General features: G+C 39.4%; 1 protein-coding gene across 1 annotated transcript in view; it reads right to left on the minus strand.

Annotated features, from left to right (window-relative positions):
- The window catches only part of SLC27A6 (solute carrier family 27 (fatty acid transporter), member 6), a 52,844-nt gene extending 30,926 nt beyond the window's left edge, over window positions 1-21,918 (minus strand). The window contains exons 1-4 of the mRNA XM_005875834.2: window positions 21,155-21,918; window positions 9,611-9,814; window positions 4,204-4,362; window positions 2,707-2,831 (exon numbers count right to left, since the gene is read on the minus strand). Coding sequence (XP_005875896.1) covers window positions 2,707-2,831; window positions 4,204-4,362; window positions 9,611-9,814; window positions 21,155-21,635 — 969 coding nt within the window. The 5' untranslated portion in view covers window positions 21,636-21,918. The remainder of the gene's footprint in view (window positions 1-2,706; window positions 2,832-4,203; window positions 4,363-9,610; window positions 9,815-21,154) is intronic.
- Between the last annotated feature and the right edge of the window lie 6 nt (window positions 21,919-21,924).

The following is a 21,924-nucleotide window of genomic DNA, read 5'->3' on the forward strand; positions in this document are numbered from 1 at the left end:
AAATTAAATATATGCTTATTTCTAGCCTATAAAATTATGAATAAAGTTAAATAATATTTTCCCCATTAAAAAAAACCAACAACCCAAGGCATTCTCTGTTAAAATAAACTATTATTAAGAAGCCCAAGCAGATGGGGCTTCATGCACCCTATTTGAAAGGGTGGGCCATCAGGACTGGCTTTTTTCCCATTTTCCTTCCTTCAGAGACTTTTGAGGACGCTTCAGGGAGGGTTGAGTTCTCTGGCAACTATTTTTAATGCCCCCCAGTACTGACAAAAGACTGTGCAATAGGCATAGTTCCACATTGTTTAGATTCACTTCAACCACTTTGAAATGCCATCTGGACACATTCCATAAAAATCACCAAAATATCCATGTCTGCTGACTACTTTCACTCCTGAGACCCTTGTACTGACTATATTGCATGAAGATGCTAACTGCAGAATACAAGCTGGTAAAACTTTAGGAAAATAATAAATGCATGTATTTAACCATTCAATAACTACTTAGTGAGCAAAGGACCTTGCAAAAGCTAGTGTTTCTATTAAAGGATGAGAGGAAATAGGAGTGGCTGGGGAAAGGCCATGGGGAAGTTAATTAGATAGTGCCTGCTATGTACTATGTACTATGGCTTTTATCTTACTGCAGGACATTAGTTCCTTAAATTAACTCAATCCAGAGATCATATTACCAAAGAGTACAATGAAAACTAGAAAAGATGCCAGGTTGTGGCATTATAATTCTTCCACTGGGACTTTTCAGGTAAGATCACGATCCTGATAATGGCAGTCTCCCTGAAGAAAATAAAGGTAAAAATCACCTAAAACATTTCTCTGGGACTCTCTGCCTTAGCAATGGGTCTAGGAAATCCATAGCTGCTGAAGCACTCCTGACCAAACAAAAAGAATAAGATAGAAGGCTTCTGCCACAAGGAGGTAGGTCAGGAGCTAGACAGGAGGTCTGTCCCTAATAAACTCCAAGCTTAAGATAAATAAAAGCATTTTTTAAATAAGATTATTCAGCTTCACATTCTTTTCTGTATTATTCCCCTTGTGTATCTTCAATAAAGTTTTAGCAGAATACAAGATGGTAAAACTTTAGGAAAATAATAAATGCATGTATTGAACCATTCAATAACTACTTAGTGAGCAAAGGACCTTGCAAAAGCTAGTGTTTCTATTAAAGGATGAGAGGAAATAGAAGTGGCTGGGGGAACAGTTAGAAAGGACATGGGGAAGTTCATTAGATAGTGCCTGCTATGTATTATGTACTATGGCTTTTATCTTACTGCAGGACATTAGTTCCTTAAATTAACTCAATCCAGAGATCATATTACCAAAGAGTACAATGAAAACTAGAAAAGATGCCAGGTTGTGGCATTATAGTTCTTCCACTGGGACTCTTCAGGTAAGATCACGATCCTAATAATGGTATTCTCCTTGAAGAGAATAAAGGTAAAAATCACCTAAATTTCAGGTCCTAAAACATTTCTCTGGGACTCCCTGCCTTAGTTATGGATCTAGGAAATCCATAGCTGCTGAAGCACTCCTGACCAAACAAAAAGAATAAGATAGAAGGCTTCTGCCACAAGGAGGTAGGTCAGGAGCTAGACAGGAGGTCTGTCCCTAATAAACTCCAAGCTTAAGATAAATAAAAGCATTTTTTAAATAAGATTATTCAGCTTCACATTCTTTTCTGTATTATTCCCCTTGTGTATCTTCAATAAAGTTTTATTTAAATGCCTCCAATCTCCTTTCAGCTGTGCTGTGGGGAAAGGAAGGATGCCTTATTTTAGCCGACCAGAGAAGACATCCCAGCCCGCCTTCCATGCCTTAAATTGGTGCGATGATGGCAAAGGTGATGAGTGAGAAAGGCCCTGGTCTGGGAAGGGTGTTTCTCAGAGGCACAGGGCGGGCTGTCTCTATAGGAAAGCATCCTCTATCACCATTCTTCAAGGGATGGTGTTGACTTGATTACTGAGTCACTTCTTTGTATCCTCAAAAATGTTTAGAAATTCAGACAGTTAAAAAATAAGCATCTTGAAATACAATTGAGACCAGGAAAATAACAATAACTTCTGAAGCCAAAAAAGCAAACAAATTAATAAAGACAAACTTCAGGCGGTTGCAGTTCTCTGCCTGTTTACTTTCAGAAGGGGGCATTTTATCAAAACTGTGGAAATGACGGCTTTAGGGGGGAAGAGAAGTGTAAGTCAAAGCAAAGTTTCTTTTTTTACATTTAAAGCAAAACCAAACAGAAAGATATTCTAACATAATCACTTATTCAAAAGAAAAAAAAATAGAAAAACAAGTAAAATCAGTGTTTTTAAACAGCATTTAGAAAGCTTACTTAATTCAACCTTGGAATAATTGCTTTCTGTAAACATATCATGCATCTCTTTTCATAATCAGATGCATGCTATGTACACGGAAATTGTCATCAGTCTAAACATGAAGTGAACTGGATTGCAGGTCTGTCTTTTCTGCCACATTATAGAGCATATTAATAGTACACTCCTGGATAACTCTCCTTTTTTTCCTGATTTGTTTTATATTCATTTTATCTTGGGGTAAGTCATTTTATCTGTGTAAGTCAGCTAAACTATGTTCTGGAAAAAGATGGAGTATAACAAACAAAAATTACTTTTTCTCTCAATACTTTTTCTTTCTGGAATTACTTTTTCTCCATGAGAATGATTACTCTTACCTTAGGTTGTTTGCAAAGGTAACGACAAATTTCTCCAATATATTGAAACACAGTCACATTATATTTTTTGCAGTCATTCCAAAATTGGCTTGCTGAGAATTTCTTCTTTAATACACAAGTAGCTCCTATGAGAAGAGGCAAAAAAAAAAGGGTACTAGGTAAAAAAAATTTAAGGGATTTTATAATCCAGCAGTGGCCATTTACAACAAGCTCATTTGAAAGCATTAATCTTACAGTCCATATCTTGAGGTTGAGAGTAAGGGGGTTAGTAAGACAGCTCCAATAAAAAGTTCACTGATGACTGCAGAACTTAACTTTAGCAACACTGTAAGTCACATGAATATGTCCTAAAGAAAAGCACTAATGATTTGACCTTCATCTTTATTTATTGGGGACATTGATCATATTCTAAATATGCTACTCTATAAAGTTACTTTATAGTATTTTAGACATATAAGCAGTAGTAAATGATCTCTATTCTGTATAATAAAAGCCTAATATGCAAATTGTCCCCTTGTGTGGTCATTGGACCGGGAGTTTGACCGGGAGGAGTGGGGGCCGCCCCCCGGCTCCCAGGCATTGAGGGAGCTGGGCAGGGTGCTCTGCCCTGATCGATTGCTCCGCAGGCAGGATGGTGGAAAGGTGAGGGGGTGGTGCCAGGACATGGCGGGGTACCAGGCGGGGCTGTGGGGCTGCAAGCCTGGGGGCACAAGCTGGGGCCCGATCCCCTGCTGGCCACCCCGAGGGACCCCACCCATGCATGAATTTGTGCACCGGGCCTCTAGTTTATATATAATTTCAGGACAAGTTGGTAACAGGCACTTAATTCAGCATGTTTAAGAATTTATTTAAGATAAATAAAAGCATTTTGTAAATAAGATTATCCGGTTTCATTCTTTTCTGTGTTTATTTCCCTTGTGTAATCCCGTATCTTTAATAAAGTTTTATTTAAATGCCTCCAATCTCCTTTCAGCTGTGCTGTGGGGAAAGGAAGGATGCCTTATTTTAGCCGACCAGAGAAGACATCTCAGCCCGCCTTCCATGCCTTAAGCTGGTGCGACGAGTGAGAAAGGCCCTGGTCTGGGAAGGGTGCTTCTCAGAGGCACATGGCGGGCTGTGCCTTACCTTTCCAGTGTGAGTTTGTCACTCCTCCCTTCATGAGATAGGGTCTATTTCCCAACCCTTCAGTTTCTGAAACCGGACTGGCTTGTGACTTGCTTTGATCAACAAAATGCAGGTGAAATGATCTATGTGACTTCCAAGGATAAGCCCTAAGAGCTGTGCAGCTCCCACATTCCCTCTCTTTAAAGGTTTTATCAGATTGGGGGAACTGCCAGCAGCAGGCAATAATATATGCAGATTTTCAGCCCTGCTAAAGCTGTCCATCAGCCTTCTGATGAACTTCTCACATTTATTATGCTAACAACAACAACAACAAATACAAGTTCTAATTATTAGGCATTTTGAAAACATATCATACAGAAAATAATAACTTACCTAACTCAATACATCCACCAATTCCCAGGATAGCTCCAGAACTATGATACAGAGGAAGGGTTATATAAATGATGTCATCACTAGTACAACCGAAAGCCCACAATCCAGCAGCACCCTTTAAAGCCTGCAGCTGGGTAATCACAGCTGCTTTTGGTAGACCTGGGAGAAAAGAAAACACACATCTGTAATAGGAATGAAGCCTAGTCTTTCCTAGACATCCTTGAGGCTACCTAACCAAGGCCAACATAGTCCCTCAAGGCACAAAGAATGGAATTAGAGATGACAGCAACAAGATTTAGGAAAGCAGATGGATCACTGACACCACCCACTCAAGAAGCTGAGAACTAAGGTGAAGCCTTGAAGAAAGCTGATTAGCCCCCACAGAACCCACAAAAGGCTCAGAAAGCTGCTTACCAGGTAGCTCATGGAATAGGAGATAATTATGGAACTATAAACAGAGAGCTTTATAGAAATTCTGTTTATGAAGCAATTACATTGACACAGAATCTATATAAATCTCATCCCTTGTTCATCAAGATATCACATAATGTCGTAGGTCCTACAGACATTAATGGTATGAAAACTGACCTCAATTCTTTTCGTTGTCAAATACACTTTGAATTTGTTCCTGGGCCCCAGAATATAATATTTTCATGATCCTGGGCAAACAGGACTTGACAGTAGTGAGAGTGGTAAGGAAATATTCAGTATCATCCAAAGGGCTCCCTTATAACCTGCGGAAAGGGCCTGTGAGCAGACTCTACCCCCATCATGTAACTTTTCAAATCCTGACTTCGCTACCTCACTTCCTAACTTGCACCAACACTTTCTTCATTATTAATAGTATACATTTATTTTGTTTGTGAAAATCTAATTTTTATGATATTAGGTGGCATACTGATATAAATTCTCATATTTATTACCATGATAATCATTTAATTCAGTTCTGGGTTTTGAGTTGTAAAACATCCTATATAATAAAAGCCTAACATGTTAAGTGTCCGGTCATCTGGTCGTCCGTTCTACCAATCAAAGTGAATATGCTAATGATATGCTAAGGCTGCTCAACCGCTCACTATGATGTGCACTGACCACCAGGGGGCAGACAGTCGACTGGTCAACCAGTCGCTATGACGTGCACTGACCACCAGGGGGCAGAAGCTCCAACTGGTAGGTTAGCTTGCTGCTGGGGTCCGGCCAATCAAGACTGAGTGAGACAGGCCAGACACGCCCTGTGAATATACTAATGATATGCTAAGGCTGCTCAACTGCTCACTATGATGTGCACTGACCACCAGGGGGCAGACAGTCGACTGGTCGACCAGTCGCTATGACGTGCACTGACCACCAGGGGGCAGAAGCTCCAACTGGTAGGTTAGCTTGCTGCTGGGGTCCGGCCAATCAAGACTGAGTGAGACAGGCCAGACACGCCCTGTAGCCCTCCCCCGGGTCCCTCCCCCGCTGGCCAACCTCCTGCATCCCTCCCTGGCCCCGGGTCCCTCCCCGGCTGGCCAACCTCCTGCGTCCCTCCCTGGCCCCAATTGTGCACCTGTGCCCTCTTGCAATCCAGGACCCCTCTGGGGAATGTCGGAGAGCCGGTTTCAGCCCAATCCTGCAGGCCAGGCCGAGGGACCCCACTGGTGCATGAATTTGTGCACCAGGCCTCTAGTCAGTTTATATTAGAAATAGAGAAAGAGAAATGCTTTTTATAAAAAAATATCAAATCCTTACTGAGGCTGAATGTGATTTTGTTACACTCTTGATAGCTTTGTATCCATAAAGCATGACATTAACTGTATGCCTAATTCTGTATGTTGCTCTGCTCTGGTCTCAATAAGACCTCATGGTGCTCAGGACTTTGAGCTAAAAGAAGATATTTGAATAACTTTCCCTGTATAACAGATCATTCACAAACTAATTGTTCAAGAATGTCAATACATACTTTTGATATTTGTTTTAAAATTCAATAAAATAAAATAAAATTACAGCCCCAGATTGCTTCTTCCACACTGGTAGATGATCTGAGATTTATTCTCTGGAAAAGGTGACTCTGGAAACAGCAGAAAAAAGAGAGTCTGGACAGATAGGGGGAAGAAGAGAAAGTCTGCATACTCCTCCAGCTCCCTTTTGATGCTTAACTAGTTTTACCCTCCAGATCCTTGTCTGAGGAATCTGAATAGCCCACAGTAAAAGCTGAGACACTGACAGTCATGAATCCCCCAACAAAGTGTCCTGGACAATGAAACCGCCCAGTCCACAGGTCCCACCCAGGCTCACAGAGCTCATCTAGTCAGCATGTCTGTGTTTTTTGTGTGTTCTGATGTCTGTACTTTAACTATTAACTGTCAGTCAAAAGTCACCAGATACTTGAGAAAATCCTCTATGGTAAAGGTTAGAGACCAATACAAACCCAAAACAAAAGGATGATGAAGAAAATAAAGACAAGGTAGAGAGAATAAATTTTTAAAAAGTTATTATAATTAATATTCCAAGAGATATGAGGATATAAAATACCAATAATACAAAAATAGCCAAAAAAGGAATATTAAGAGAACACAAGGATTAGAAGATAAATCTCTCAAAAAGTAAACCAAAAGATAAGAGAAGGAAACAGATAGGAAAAATAGAATTAGTAGCTCAGTCCAGGAGGGCCAATCTTCAAAAAGTTAGAGTTCTAAAGATAAAAGAATAAACAAACAAGCAAATGTACTAGAAGGAGGGAACAAGGAGAAAGAACAGAAATAGAAAAGGAAAGAGAAGGGAAGTAGGATTTAAAGTTTTTTTTTTCAAGTAACTAGAGTTGCAAGACATGAGTTTCTAGACTAAAAAGGCTTACAAATTTCCCAGCCAAAAAGATGAATAAGACCAGTCCCCCTATAAGTCATTATGATGTTATAGACTAATGAAAACTCATAAAAGATTCTAAAAATCCTCCAAAAGAAAGAAAAAGAATACCAGTTTGCATATAAAGAATAAGAAATTAGAAAAAGACTTCTCAATATGTATACTGAGAGTCACAAGATAATAGAGTATGTCTTCAAACTCCTGCACAAAATCATTTCTAACGTAGCTTCTACACAAACAAGTGTAAGGGTAGAAAAAAGAAGACATTTTCAGACATGTGAGGATTAACCCTGCCTCCTAAACACTCTTTATCAGACAGCTACTGAAAGCAGGGCAATAACAAAAAGAAAAGTAAACCAGGAAACAAACTTAGGATCTAAGAATTAGGGGGTCAGAAAAAAGAAAAGAGTTGAAGGGAATTCCCAGAAATACGGCAAAGAATGAAACCGGGACTATAAGAGAGTAACTGGTCAGGAATGAAGTAGAGTGAGGAAGGCTCTGGAAAAGAGATGGCCAAAATCATGGGCTTGCTAAAATACAGACTACCTTTTCAATTTCAAAGGTGAGCTACCTCTTTGACAAAGGAGTGAGCATGAACCAGTTACATGTGTATAGGAAACCAGGCTAGCAAACAAAAACAGCGATTAATTTCAGGTTCGAGGGAGTTTTATGTGAAAGGAAAGAATTATACTTATGCTACACTGTAGAGCTCAGCTAGAAATAGTGTTTAGTAAGTTATGATACTGATACTAATCGAGTCAAAATTTATGGTGAAACAATATTAGTGTGATGCTGGGGAGAGAAAGTGCCTGCACAAGAGAGAAAGAAGTCAGTGGAGGAAGAGAGTGGTGATAAAAGAAGACAAAACCCTCATTCTCCTATGTGGACAATCAGTAGATGCTTTTTAGTATGTATCTATTTATGTGTCTAGTAAGATACTGATTCTATTTAGACATATGGAGGTGTTTATAAAAAGAAAGATACAAAAGTACTCAGTGTAGTTGGTTTGGTGAAGGAGACTCTAAAACTTCTAAAATTTTCACCTCTGTGCTATATAATTTCTTTTTTAAAAATATATTTTATTGATTTTTACAGAGAGGAAGGGAGAGGAATAGAGAGCCAGAAACATCGATGAGAGAGAAACATCGATCAGCCACCTCCTGCACACCCCCCACTGGGGATGTGCCCGCAACCAAGGTACATGCCCTTGACCAGAAACGAACCTGGGACCCCTCAGTCTGCAGGCCGACGCTCTATCCACGGAGCCAAACCGGTTAGGGCTGTGCTATATAATTTCAATACAAATAAATATCATATGAAAAAGTAGTAATGCCTTTGCTTTCAGCCTGTTGTGCAAATGTGTGAACCACTCTGGTTTTAATCCTGAAGAGGAAAAGCTGTGATGGTCTGCCCCAGCCTGTTCCCTTTGGGCTGAGGAGGAGGCTGCAGAGGAGGAGCAGTGGCGAAGATTGTTTTAAAGGCTAGAGTCACTTTCTATTTTTCACAAGAAAACGGTCATAAAGATAAACCAGTTAATAATCTTCTTCAGGAATTTTTCAAAGTTGATCATTTCTAGAATTTCATTCTCTCTTTCAAAGTCCAAATCAGAGTGAATTTATGCTGACAAGTTGGTACATACTAGCATTTTCCAGTTCATTTATCAAAGCTTGTAAACATAGTAAAAAATATAGTTTACTATCTAACTTAAAAGAGATCATTGTTAGGTTCCAAGTAGAAATAAAATAAAATGTAGGAAAAGAAAGGAAGGAATGAAGAAAAGGGAGGGAGGGAAAGAAGAAAAAAAAAAGAAAAAAGTAAAAAAAACTTATGCAATTGTAGTTTTGCTTCCAATACTACCTGTGCACAAGAAATTAGTAACAGAATATTTTTAATATGTCTCATTCAAACCCCCAGTCATCTTCAAACTAATTACAAAAGCTTCTTTAGCCTCTGAGATACCATTTGGTTTTTTCCTAAGAATCAATTAAGTTTAACATTTCTTTTGAATTTTTAAGAAGCTGTTTAATTATTATTATTTTTTTGGGGTGTGTATATGTTACTATTGTTTACCTAAAGAAGGGAAAGTTTAGTTACTTGATTCTGTTTTGTATCTTCTCCCAAACCTGCAATGCCTTCAAGACTTCCTGTTTGTCACATGTTCCAGTCACCCTTAGGAGAGTCAGCAGAGCCAGCTACAGGAGCTTAAATTGTAGCAACAGCTGAATTGTTTTAAGGACTTAACATTTTAAACAAGAATATATAAAACTGTTTTAAAGTAGACTAAGGGATTTGTTTAATCCCGCAGGATGATTAGAAACTATTTAAATGAATCTATTCATTTTATATACCAGGGGTCTGAGGAATAGAGAAGCTAGCAAAGATCTTGCCAAAGAAGCTGGTCAAGTCTTGGGACAGTCCTTTGCCCTTGGTGCTATCAAAAGTGAACGTGGTGACTTGCCAAGTTAAAGTCAGACCGAGTTCAAGTTAATGCCATTACTCATGGCAGAAATTTGCCCAACACTGTTGCTTTCTTTTTGGGTATTAAGAAAAAAATGAGTCATACCTGTTGTTCCGGAGGTGAAAATGTAAAGAGATGGAGTCTTCAGGTTCGAGGCAACATGGTGGCTGCGTGGCACCGGCTTGTCAGATGCTGTGCTCAGTTTTTCTTTGAGTGAAATTACGCCTCGTGGAACAGAATCTTTTACCGCCCAAACACTGATGCCTTCTGGGAGGCTGGGGAGGATTTCTTCGACAGCTTCAAGCAAATCTAAAAACCAAAGGATTAGGAATAGGTAAACAAAACGGAAATCTCAAACCATCCACCTTGGGTTTTCTTTGGCGTGTTGGAATAGAAATAAAATGTAAATACAATGCTAATTTCATTTTCATGTTGGATAAGTAACATCAAAGTCATTTTATTATTCTGTTTCAACAGAATCAACTGAAAGGTAAATCTAGCCATCATTTAATTGAATCAACACAAATAGGCCAATTCAAATTGATTTTTGAAGAAGCCATTATCCAGACTATGTTTTTTTCCCCAATTAAAAGAAATGTATATATTTTTTTAGAAAGGGGACAACATTTGGGGTTAGACAACCCTGGATTGGATCCCAGCTCCACTTTTTACTGACTGGATGATTTTATTTTATTAATTTTTAATTGATTTTTTAGAAAAAGAAAGGGAGAGAGAGAGAGACATCAATTGGTTGCTGTCTGCATACGCCCCGACCAGGCATCGAACCCCCAACCTGGGTATGTGCCCTGACCGGGAGTTGAACCCGCCACCTTTTGGTGTACAGGACAACACTCCAACCAACTGAGCAACACCGGCCAGGGCTTCAATAAAACTATTTTTAAACTCTGCTTTAAATCTAAATTCAGGACACTGCATTAAACATTGTCCTTGAAATACAACTCAGTAGCTCCGAAAAGCCATCTGCCTGTCACTGTTTAGTTCAACCATAATGAAATACACTTGGGAGAACCCCCTGATCGCTATGGAATCACAAGATCATTATGAGTTAGAGACCATTTCAGAGCCCAAAGGTAAGTGAGGAGATTTAGAGATGTAAAAATGCCCTGGTCAGAATGCTCAAGTGCATGCAAATATGGACCTTTCCACCTAAGCAATTATATTTATTCCAATGTTTTTTGTTTTAAACATATATTTTTATTGATTTCAGAAAGGAAGGGAGAGGGAGAGAGAGAGAGATAGAAACATCAATGACAAGAGAGAATCATTGATTGGCTGCCTCCTGCACACCCCCTACTGGGGATTGAGCCAACAACCAGGCACGTGCCCTTGACCAGAATCGGACCTGGGACCCTTTAGTCCGCAGGCTAACGCTCTATCCACTGAGCCAACCCGGCCAGGGCTATTCCAATGTTTTAACAAAACTTTAAAAATAATCACAAGCTACATTCTGCTTTGAAGCTGAATCAGGGTCCTGCGTTAAACATTTTCCTGGAAACGGGAATCACTATCCAGTTATGTAAAAAAACCATCTGTCAGCCACTGTTTAGTTCTACTATAATACAAGACATTTGCAAAAAACTCATGATTTCCTTCCTCAAAATCTATAATCCAGATTGATCCCAAAGAGGCAGCAACAGAAATATGTCAAATGGGACAAGGCAGTTCACAAATAAAATCTGCAAGAAAATGAGGGAAACACAGAAAACGGTAAGGAGCTGATATGTCATAGGTGGTAGGCAGATTGGGACTTGAATTTTTTTTTTGGTCTCCCGAGGATATTTTTTCCATTGCTTTTAAGAGAGAGTGGAAGGGAAGGGGGGAGAGAGAGGGAAACATCGATGTGAGAGAGAAACATGGATGGGTTGCCTCCTGCACATGCCCCTCCCAGGGGATCAAACCTACAGCCGAGGCATGTGCTTTTGACCGGGAATCGAACCCGGGACCCTTCAGTTTGCAAGGAGAATGAACTAAGAGCAGGATCTAGGGTTGGGGAGAAAGTGGCAAGAGAAACATTGAGAAAACAGCCTTTGCATTGCTCATGAGCTCCTGGGCCCACCTCTGAAGGGCGCTTGCGTGGATTGGAGCCCAAAGAGCCAGGGCAGATTTCAGAACGGAACCAGGAGGCAGCCCACTGCCCACCCCACGGGGACCACTCTATATGTATTATATATATATATAATCTCTTTCATTTTAAAGCAGTTTATAAATTTCAGTGTTTTCCCATGTGTTATCTATGTGATCCTCACCACAGCCATATCCTCATTTCAAAGATGAGGAAGGCTTAGTTACAGTGAGCAAGTAATCTCCTCTAGCTCAGACATGTAGGAGAGGCAGTGTGGGGATGGAGCCCAGGTTTTCTGATGCTAAGTCATAAAAGCTTGTTGGGTGCACATTTGTCCTCCTTTCTGCTCCTTTTTATTCCCTCATCTCCATCTTTTCCCTTCCTCTCCCCATTCCTTACTACCGCCCTCGCACTGTTCCTTTTCCTTCCCCCTCTCTCACCTTCCATCTGTCCATCTGCTTTCTTTCAGCACCTTTTACACCTCAGCTATGCTATGATTCACAGCAAAGCAATGCAATGGTAAAATTTTATTAGCCAATTTACAAATAGATATTTGTGTGGCTTTGGGGAATAGGCCAAGAACGGCAATGTAACCTCTTGGAGCTGAGAAAGTTTTCTTTTGTTCACTGATACAGTCTCAGAATTTAGCACAAAGGAGATGCTCAGCAAATATTCATTGCCTGGATGAGTGAAAGACCTAACAAAAAACTTTGTAGTACTATGCCCATTCAGTAACATTTTCACTTACAAATTTTTGCCAATAAATTGTCCCTCTACTGTGTATTTGGTAACTGATTTTGAGAATAGATGTATGATTGGAATTTCTTTGTTATTTTCTATCAATGTTGCTAAGTGCTAGAAGCATGACACCCCAAAAGTACAGTGTTTTAGACACACTAAGCATCCACAACCCAGGTACATGCCCTTGACCAGGAATTGAACCCCAAGACTGTTTGGTTCCAGGGTCGATACGCTAACCACAGACCCACACTGCCCAGGGCAGGACTTGAAATTTTAAAAATGTTTATATCTATAACAAATCCACACAAAAGAAACTTTGTAAGAGTCCAGAGAAAGTATCCAGTTCTAGTGAGCATACACAGCAAGCTGCCACATACCGATTGCTCTGCTAAGACAGAGAAGTGAAAAATCACAAGGAATGCTGGGGGAAGAACAAGTTCCAAACAAATGAAAAAGCAAGACAAGCAAGTAATCTAGACTTCCTATTTTCTTTTAACTTTTAGTACTAAGTTTTGTTTTAGTCACTCTCCCTGGCACTTTGCCCTGTGTAAGGACAGGTCTCTGAACTGACTCATTTCATTATCTTAATTTCAAATCTCTCACCCGGAATTGTAAATTAGCAGCATATGCTTCTATATGTTCTGAATGATATGTATATATAAATTGGCAAAATAAGTGCAAATTGAGTTACACTATGATTCATTTAAATTGTGGCCCCAAATCTTTGTTGGAATTGTAGTCTAAAGAAACAGTGAGCATTTACAAAGAGTGATGACTTCTACAGGTAAAAGGAAGCAAGCAGATTCCTAAGAATCTGAGGAGATACAATTTAACTTCCTTCATACGTTCAAAGTAAATTGACCTAGCTGAGCCTTTTAGAATTTTCAAGTAGAATTTCATCTAACAAAAGCATTTCTTCCATAGTGGCAGGAAATGTGGGTGAGAATAGTGAAGATTGAAATAAAAACGTGAAATATTATGCAGGGGATAAAGAATTATTATTTACTTACCACTGTTCAATCTTTCATAGTAAGAAGAAAAGTTTTAGTGTTATTTGGAAATTAAGTTCTGAATATTAAGTCTTGACAAAAAGTAGTATTTTTAAAATACTCCGAGGAAATGTGGCTGTGTTTCATGAAGATTTATTCTCTAGTGAAGTGTTGAAATCTCTAGAAGTGTAAGCGCCTCGGAAGAATGATGTGTGCCCACCTCCATGCTTTGGCTGATGGCCCCGGCCACATACACCAGGGGCTGCATACTGGTAGATATCTGATCAGAGAATTGACCTCTGCTCCTGGGACTCACTCTACATGCAGGTCTTGAAAGTAAACTACCATAAGAAAATGAGAGAGCTGAGACCTTTAACAAAGTCTACACTGCAGGAGAAGGCTCAATCTCTCTTTGCAAAGCAATAGGGTCTTCCATTGTTTCTCACGTTGTAAGGCACTATGTTAGGTGGGGTTGCAGCACAAAACCAGGTCTCTCCTTACAATCCACTAGTACTTTTTGTACAAATTAATTTCTTGTTTCTATATTATTGTTATATATCTTATTCAAATTTAGAAGGCTATAAAATCAGTGAGTTACTCATACTGTATTAAAAACTCTTCAAATTACCCTATTCTACATAAAACAAGCTAATATTTTTAAAGGAATTGCTTGTAGCTCTTAATGCATTGCCAAACAATTCAACTTTAAAACTTTATGCATTAATAAAACTAATATGAGCCCTGACGAGTTTGGCTCAGTGGATAGAGTGTCGGCCTGCGAACTGAAGGGTCCCAGGTTCGATTCTGGTCAAGGGCATGTACCTTGGTTGCGGGCACATCCCCAGTCGGGGGTGTGCAGGAGGCAGCTGATCAATGTTTCTCTCTCATCGATGTTTCTGACTCTCTATTCCTCTCCCTTCCTCTCTAAAAAAATCAATAAAATATATTTTAAAAAATAAAACTAATATGATACTTAATTACAAATGGTCAACTTGAGTTTTCCATTATTGCAAAGCAATATTCATACAGAATCCACAGTGAAATTACAATTTCACCACATACTTATAACTACCATCCTATTAGTTAGAGCAACGCTTTAGGTTTTTCATGGAATGCATGAGCAGGCTACAGTTTCTAAGAAAACTGACCCATAAGTAAGCAAAAACAATTCATATGGTGATGTAGATACGAATACCTTACCTCAGGCCCCAAACTCATTTCATCATAAATAATGTGTCAGCTATTTTTACAAACATTATTAACAATCATCATAACCCCAGGAAGTGCACAGAAGCACGTCTTTCAGTTGTGATTACATACTGTTCCTTGAAACAATTTTAGTAACCGCCCTGAATACATGCACATAAGTTTGTAAGTGGGTTTATGTGTTTTCCTCTCAGCTGTCCCCACATCTTTTGGGGGAACAGACAGGCAAAAGTGTACAAGAAAATAAAAAGTAAAACACTTCATTTGATATTATTTCCAATACATCGATTGTCAATGAATAATTATTACTCAAATGGGAGCACAATGACATGTGTCTGGTTTACCATTTTTCAATGACAAAGTAGTGAAAATTAGAAAAGGAAATCCATAAAAAAAATCTCTCTAGACACAATTAGATTAATTAGTACGTAAATTATATCTTTTTAAAAAGGCAATTTCCAAGATGGTATTTTTGTAAGATTCAGACCCCAACAGGGCTATTTGCCACAAGCCTTCTGGTAATAAATGAAAGAATTCCCCCTCTTGTAGGCCAGAGAATAGATAACCATCTGGCTCCTAACCTGTGTCTGAGAGCATTCCAGCCTGGTCTCTGAGGGCTGGGAAGCAGATATGACTACACTGTTACTGGGGAGGACAGAACTGGCTTAAACCAGTTAACTCGGGTCATGTGGCACGTGCCTGGATCTCCCTTCATACAGCCTTCTGCCCACAGCAACTCCCATACCAGGAGACTCGGGAGCAAAGACTGCATATATGTCTCTGCCACTAAGCAATTAAAAATAATTATGGTAACCATTTACTGAACATATACTATGGATCAGGCACTCTGTGGTGTCTTGTATATTTAAGTCACACAAGACCCAATGATATCCATTGGTCATCAGCAATGTGTTAGCAGTCAGTCAATGGCAGAGTTAGGATTCAAGCCCATGTTTGTCTGAGTCCAAGATGTGTATTTCTCCCATTTAGCCTTACAGCTTATCTGAGGAGACAACCTCCCTTTAAATTGTTTTTGCTCCTGCCAGTACTCAAGCATCATACCCTTACAGTAAACACAAGGCCAGCAGATATTGCAAATAAGAACACCAGGGCAAGTGTCTCTATGGTCAGTAAAGAATAAATGGTGCATCATCAGTGCTTAGAACACTGCATTTGCCAGCTTGTGAACCATGAAGCCACTTAAACTTCCTATCAAAGTCAGTTGTGTTCTTTTGGAATGGAGGTAATTCTTGACCTCGCTGAATCTAAAATAGAAAAAAAAAAGGCAAAACAATGATTCATTCTACTAAGTATAAGAAAAAGTATAGAAATTCCCTGAAAACTAAAATAGATTTATGTCAGGATATCATAGTACATGGATTAAAAAAATATATAAGTTCACACAGGCCATTTTATCTATCTGAATATATATTACTCTCTACAAAATTTGAAGGGTCTTTATTTTTCCTCTAACTCATCCTCTTGGTCTTTAAAAACAGATGACTTTATGGTTAAAAGTCATTTGGAGAATTACAATGGCTCGATTGTTAACTGGAACATTTGTCCTGCACATTCTGAATGCAACAGTTCAGAAAAACTAAAGGGCAGGGCTTCGTGCATTATTTTAAGTTTATTGAGCTGACACAGGATTTTCACTTCTTGTGAACAGAAATCCAAAACCCTTCTAAACATGGAAAGACACAAAATACTATTGAATCTAAAGTAAAAGACTTCAGGGTAATGTGAATATAATTTCTTAGTTACATATAATTATAATGACTTAATATGTGGTCTATTTACAAAGGAGAGACAAATACATATACCTGCAAGTACATCTGAAATCTTGTGGATGCTTGGTGTGTCTAAAACACTGTACTTTTAGCACTTAGCAACATGGATATAAAATAACACAACCAAGAAATCCCATTGATACATCTATTCTCAAAATCAGTTACCAAACAGATAGTAGAGGAACAATTTATTGGCAAAAATTTGTAAGTAAAAAAGTTACTGAATGCTCATATGTACCTCAAAGTTTTTTGTTAGGTCTTTCACTCATCCAGGCAATGAATATTTGCTGAGCATCTCCTTTGTGCTAAATTCTGAGACTGTATCAGTGAACAAAAGAAAACTTTCTCAGCTCCAAGAGGTTACATTGCCGTTCTTGGCCTATTCCCCAAAGCCACACAAATATCTATTTGTAAATTGGCTAATAAAATTTTACCATTGCATTGCTTTGCTGTGAATCATAGCATAGCTGAGGTGTAAAAGGTGCTGAAAGAAAGCAGATGGACAGATGGAAGGTGAGAGAGGGGGAAGGAAAAGGAACAGTGCGAGGGCGGTAGTAAGGAATGGGGAGAGGAAGGGAAAAGATGGAGATGAGGGAATAAAAAGGAGCAGAAAGGAGGACAAATGTGCACCCAACAAGCTTTTATGACTTAGCATCAGAAAACCTGGGCTCCATCCCCACACTGCCTCTCCTACATGTCTGAGCTAGAGGAGATTACTTGCTCACTGTAACTAAGCCTTCCTCATCTTTGAAATGAGGATATGGCTGTGGTGAGGATCATATAGATAACACATGGGAAAACACTGAAATGTATAAACTGCTTTAAAATGAAAGAGATAATTATTATCATTGTTGCTAAGTATATCAAAGAATATAATTACACGTACTTTTTCAAGTGATATACTAGCATTGCAACATTTCCTGTTTGTTCTAAGTAAAGAAAAAAGAATATATAGGTAGATGACAACCTTGGCAGCAGGCATTACTAGCAATAATAATCAGAGTTGAAATACTGGGGGAAAGGAGTAGGTTTAATCTAATACTATTTAATTTTCTATAAATACTGAAAATTTGCAGGGAAATCTGAAATGCTACTTGACACATATTCTAAACCAAATTACCCAGATATAAAACTTTTTTTGCAAGTATTTTTGAGTCTTCTATGAAAAGAAAGGAATACTAATTTTATAAACACTTGATTGTTTTCTAGTTATCTGTATATTAAAAACCTGATGTCTTAATATTTGCAACTTTTGCTTTACTATTTTTACATAAATGGAATGCATATATTTTTCATAGTTATATCCTAAGGGGATTGACAGCCATAGAAACCTCTGGACTATACAGATAGCAGATCTTACACATTGGAGACCAGGTTTTGAGTATTTGCTCTGAAACTTACTAAGTTGTGTCATCTTAGTCACCTAGGTGAATTTCTTTCCCTCTCCATCTCCCAAATATACTTCTGCATCTGCCTCACAGAATCACTGGGAGTGCCTTTTACAGAATCAGCCTTGAGGAAATGCCAACAGTTGATATTTTTGTTAATGATAATAACAACAAAAGTAAATACATTTTCAGAATTTAGCCCAAACAGAGGCTCAACAAATATTCATTGCCTGGATGAATGAAAGACCCAACAAAGAACTTTGAGGTACATATGAACATTCAGTAACTTTTTTACTTACAATTTTTGTTAATAAATTGGCCCTCTGCTGTCTATTTGGTAACTGAACAAGCCCTTTCCTTTGGCTTGTTCCTGGAGATAGAATTACTAGACTCCTGCCATGACTGAAACTTCACCTATCACCATGAACATTACCTGGCTTGTCTGTTAAACCTTTTTGAAACTGGTTCTATAATACTTCTGAAAAATAAAATTTTGCTAAAACATGCCAAAGTAAAGTGTTTAAGGCCCTATTCCAAACAAATTCCTTACTAGTCTTTCTTATAGCTAACACCAGATTAGGTTGTAGCAGCAAAATCCAAATGAGATCCCTTATCAAAAGCTTGGATGACTCCATATTAATAACAGCAATTATTTCAATTCACTGATCTAGTTAGTACATACCAGGCACTCGGCTAGCCACTTCACAAAAACTGTGTCATTTACTTTTCAGAATTACACTGTGAAGTAGATAGTATTATCACCATCAACTAAGCAAATGAGCCCAGGGCAGCCAATCTTTTTTAAAAATATATATATATATATTTGTATTGATTTCAGAGAGGAAGGGAGAGGGAGAGATAGAAACATCAATGATGAGAGAGAATCATTGACCAGCTGCCTCCTGCACGCCCCCTACAGGTATGTGCCTTGACCGAAATCAAACCCAGGACCTTTCAGTCCCCAGGCCGATGCTCTATCCACTGAGCCAAACTGGCTAGGGCCAGGGCAGCTAATCTTATCTTTACTCACAACAGCTAAGAAGTGACAGACCATAAATGAAATCCAAGTCTGGCTTATCTCTGTCTAAACCACTTGATTGGTCTATCTACCTCCATATACTTACTCTCCCTGGAGATATAATGATTTAACTGTACATCTCCATCAGAAATATCCAATGATAATCTAAGACTGCTGAAATTTATTCTAAAATCTATATGTATACATTGTTCACTGATTACACTCCAGATGCTAAGAATACAGTATTTTTAGGGTAAGAGCTTCAAATACAGAAAGTGACTGTAATCTAAGCTATGTCTTACAAAAAATATTGTGTAATTAATCAAAATAGAATTGTCCCATCTTTGAAAAACTTTTAATTTATATATTTTGAAGGTATGCTAAAAAGAACTGTTAGTAAGATTTAAGGTTGATTTCTCCAGCTACCTTCTTACTGAACAAATTAACTAAATGGTTCTTTCTTAAAACTCCAGCATCCCAAAGTGGCTTTGATATCTAAAAAATGAAATCAGTTATTGGCAAGCAAAAGAAAAGCAGGCACAAGTAAGACTGAAAAATTAATTGGTCCTAATTAAGCAACAACCCAGTCAACAGCAAAGCTTGAATATTCTACTTTGAGAGGTAACCAGGCCTATGCATGTTAAAAGGCCCTCAGGGGATGCTGTGAGATATTTCTCAGGTTGGCCTTAACATCATGGCTTCAGAAATCTTTTCAGAGATACTGTCTTGCTTTTCTAAAGAGAATTTATGGCTTTATCAATTTTTAGCATAATTTGAGGTTTAGATTTGCTCCAGAACCTGCAATATAGATTAGAATGATCAATAATATGGGAAGTGGAATACATCAGAGTATATCCAGAGATGACCTGTGATTTCTTTTTCCTGCTGCACTCCCATTATCACTTGCCCCTGCACAAGCAGTAAACGTTTCACCATGTTATCAAAATTGTGTGACTCATTTATACTACTTATTGCTACAGTTCAGAGAATAAATATCATTTTTCATAGTTTGATTTTACTTTGTCATGCAACCCATCTTTAGTAATTAGGCACTTAACTAAGACTTTTCTTCTTAGATCAGTGTCAACATGTATATCCAAAGCCTGAATCCAAAGGGAGGGTTAAGAAGGTTAGAACTTACTGAAAGAAAGCAAGCAAGCTGTGGTACATTTGCACAATGGAATACAATTCGGTTGTAAAAAAGAAGGAAATCTAACCCTTTGCGACTGCATGGATGGACCTGGAGAGAATTATAGGCTAAGTGAAAGAAGCCAGAGAAAGACAAGGACCATATGATTTCACTCATAGGTGGAATCTAATAAACAAAATAAATGTAACAAAGAGAAAAAGACTCATAGATAAAGAACAAACTGACAGCTGTCAGAGGGCAGGGGAGTTTCAGGGCTGGATGAGAAAGATTAAGGGGTTAAACAAACAAACAAAAAACTCACAGTCACAGATAATAGTACGATTATTAACAGAGGGAAATGGAGGTGGGGGAGGTAGAAGAGAATAAAGGGGTGGGGAAATAAATGGTGATGGGAGGAAACTTGATTTGGGGTGGTGAACACATAATACAACATACAGATGATGTATTATAGACCTGTACACCTGAAATCTACATAATTTTATTAACCAATGTCGCCCCAATAAATTCAATAAAAAAAATTGTGCTTGCCATTTTTCTAAAAAAAAAAAAAAAAGAAAGAAAGAAAAGAAAAAGAAGTGATATACAGATGGGGGCAGGGGAAGAGAGACAGAGGTCTTAGAGTCTGCCAAGAAACCGCCCACTGGCTGGCAGGTGGGTGCCAACCTTGCTAGGCAAATCCTAGCTTGCAGGCAGTGTAAAATAAAAGTACACATGAAGATAGGAATTCAGATTAAAAATATTTGTTCTGTGAATATAGTCAACCTTGACAATGTTACTATTAGAGGCAGGTAGGTATTCCACAATGAAATAAAGGTATCTTTCCTACTCATCAAATACTTTTTTTCAGATCTGATCAAATCTAGAACTGACTGAGTTCTAAGTCTCTTTGCTTTTGCACTCAATGAATCTATACTAAATAGCAGTAAAATTGCCCTCTTCGCAAAATAGAAGCAGAGATTTCATAAGTTTTCTGAAACTGTCTGGATATTTCCTAATCTACAACAGAGTAGGTGGGAGAGGAGGGTATTAAGCCACCGGCGGTAGAATTGTAAAATTCCTCTGTAACATGCCAACTTCATCACACACCCAACGTTTTAGTTGTGCACTGTTCTAACAAAAAAAAAGGGGGGAAGGCGTGGAGAACAGGGAGGGCTGCCATGCTGGCATGCCAACTTCATCACACACCCAACGTATTAGTTGTGCACTGTTCTAACAAAAAAAGGGGGAAGGCGTGGAGAACAGGGAGGGCTGCCATGCTGCAGCAGAGGACACCCCATACTCTACCTGCGCCCACCACCAGGGCCCGCGGCTCACAGCTGCGGATGCAGTGCAGGAGGGAGGTGGACCGGATGTTGGAGTTGAGGAAGGCCACCACGCAGCCCAGCTTGGCCAGGCCGAACCACACGTGGACAAAGTCGGGCTCATTGCTCATCAGCAGCGCCACGGTGTCCCCCTTCTCCAGCGCCGAATGGTTCAGGAAGGCACGGGCCACTCTGCTGCTCCTTCTGTCCACATCCTCGTAGGTATAGATGTCCCCCTCATACACGATGAAGGGCTTCCGGGGCTGCTTCTGGGCATGGCTCAGAAATGTATCCAGGACAGTGACCAGCTCCCCTTTCCGACGGTACAGCTCTATCCGAATCCCACAGCGTACCACCTTCAGCAGGAACCACAAGTCCTTCCAGAAGTAAGGGAACAGGAGTTTCTGCAGCAAGTGCAGGAGGGCCATTCCCGCCCCGAGTCCTGAGATCCATGGCAGGAGCATGGGGGCCGCTCTGATCCCAGCCCTGACAGTGTCCTTCTCTTCCAGGCCAGTCCTCGGCGCTCAGGACTGGTACCCGCAGTTCTTACCAGCCCTTGGGGGGTGAGGGTGGGGGCGCGGAGCTTCTGAAACAGAGTTAGAAGTTTGCAGAGAGAAGTTTGCACAGAGGGGATACCGGGAATAAGGCTTGAGACACCTGGTGGCTGGGTAGAGAGCGCTGGATTCAGGCGAAATGAACGCAGGCAGCCGCCAGGGGCCCCGGAGTCTAGGGGTGCAGCCCCGCGCCCTCCCC

Source organism: Myotis brandtii, unplaced genomic scaffold (genome assembly GCF_000412655.1).
Source record: "Myotis brandtii unplaced genomic scaffold, ASM41265v1 scaffold470, whole genome shotgun sequence".
NCBI classification, from domain to species: Eukaryota; Metazoa; Chordata; class Mammalia; order Chiroptera; family Vespertilionidae; genus Myotis; species Myotis brandtii.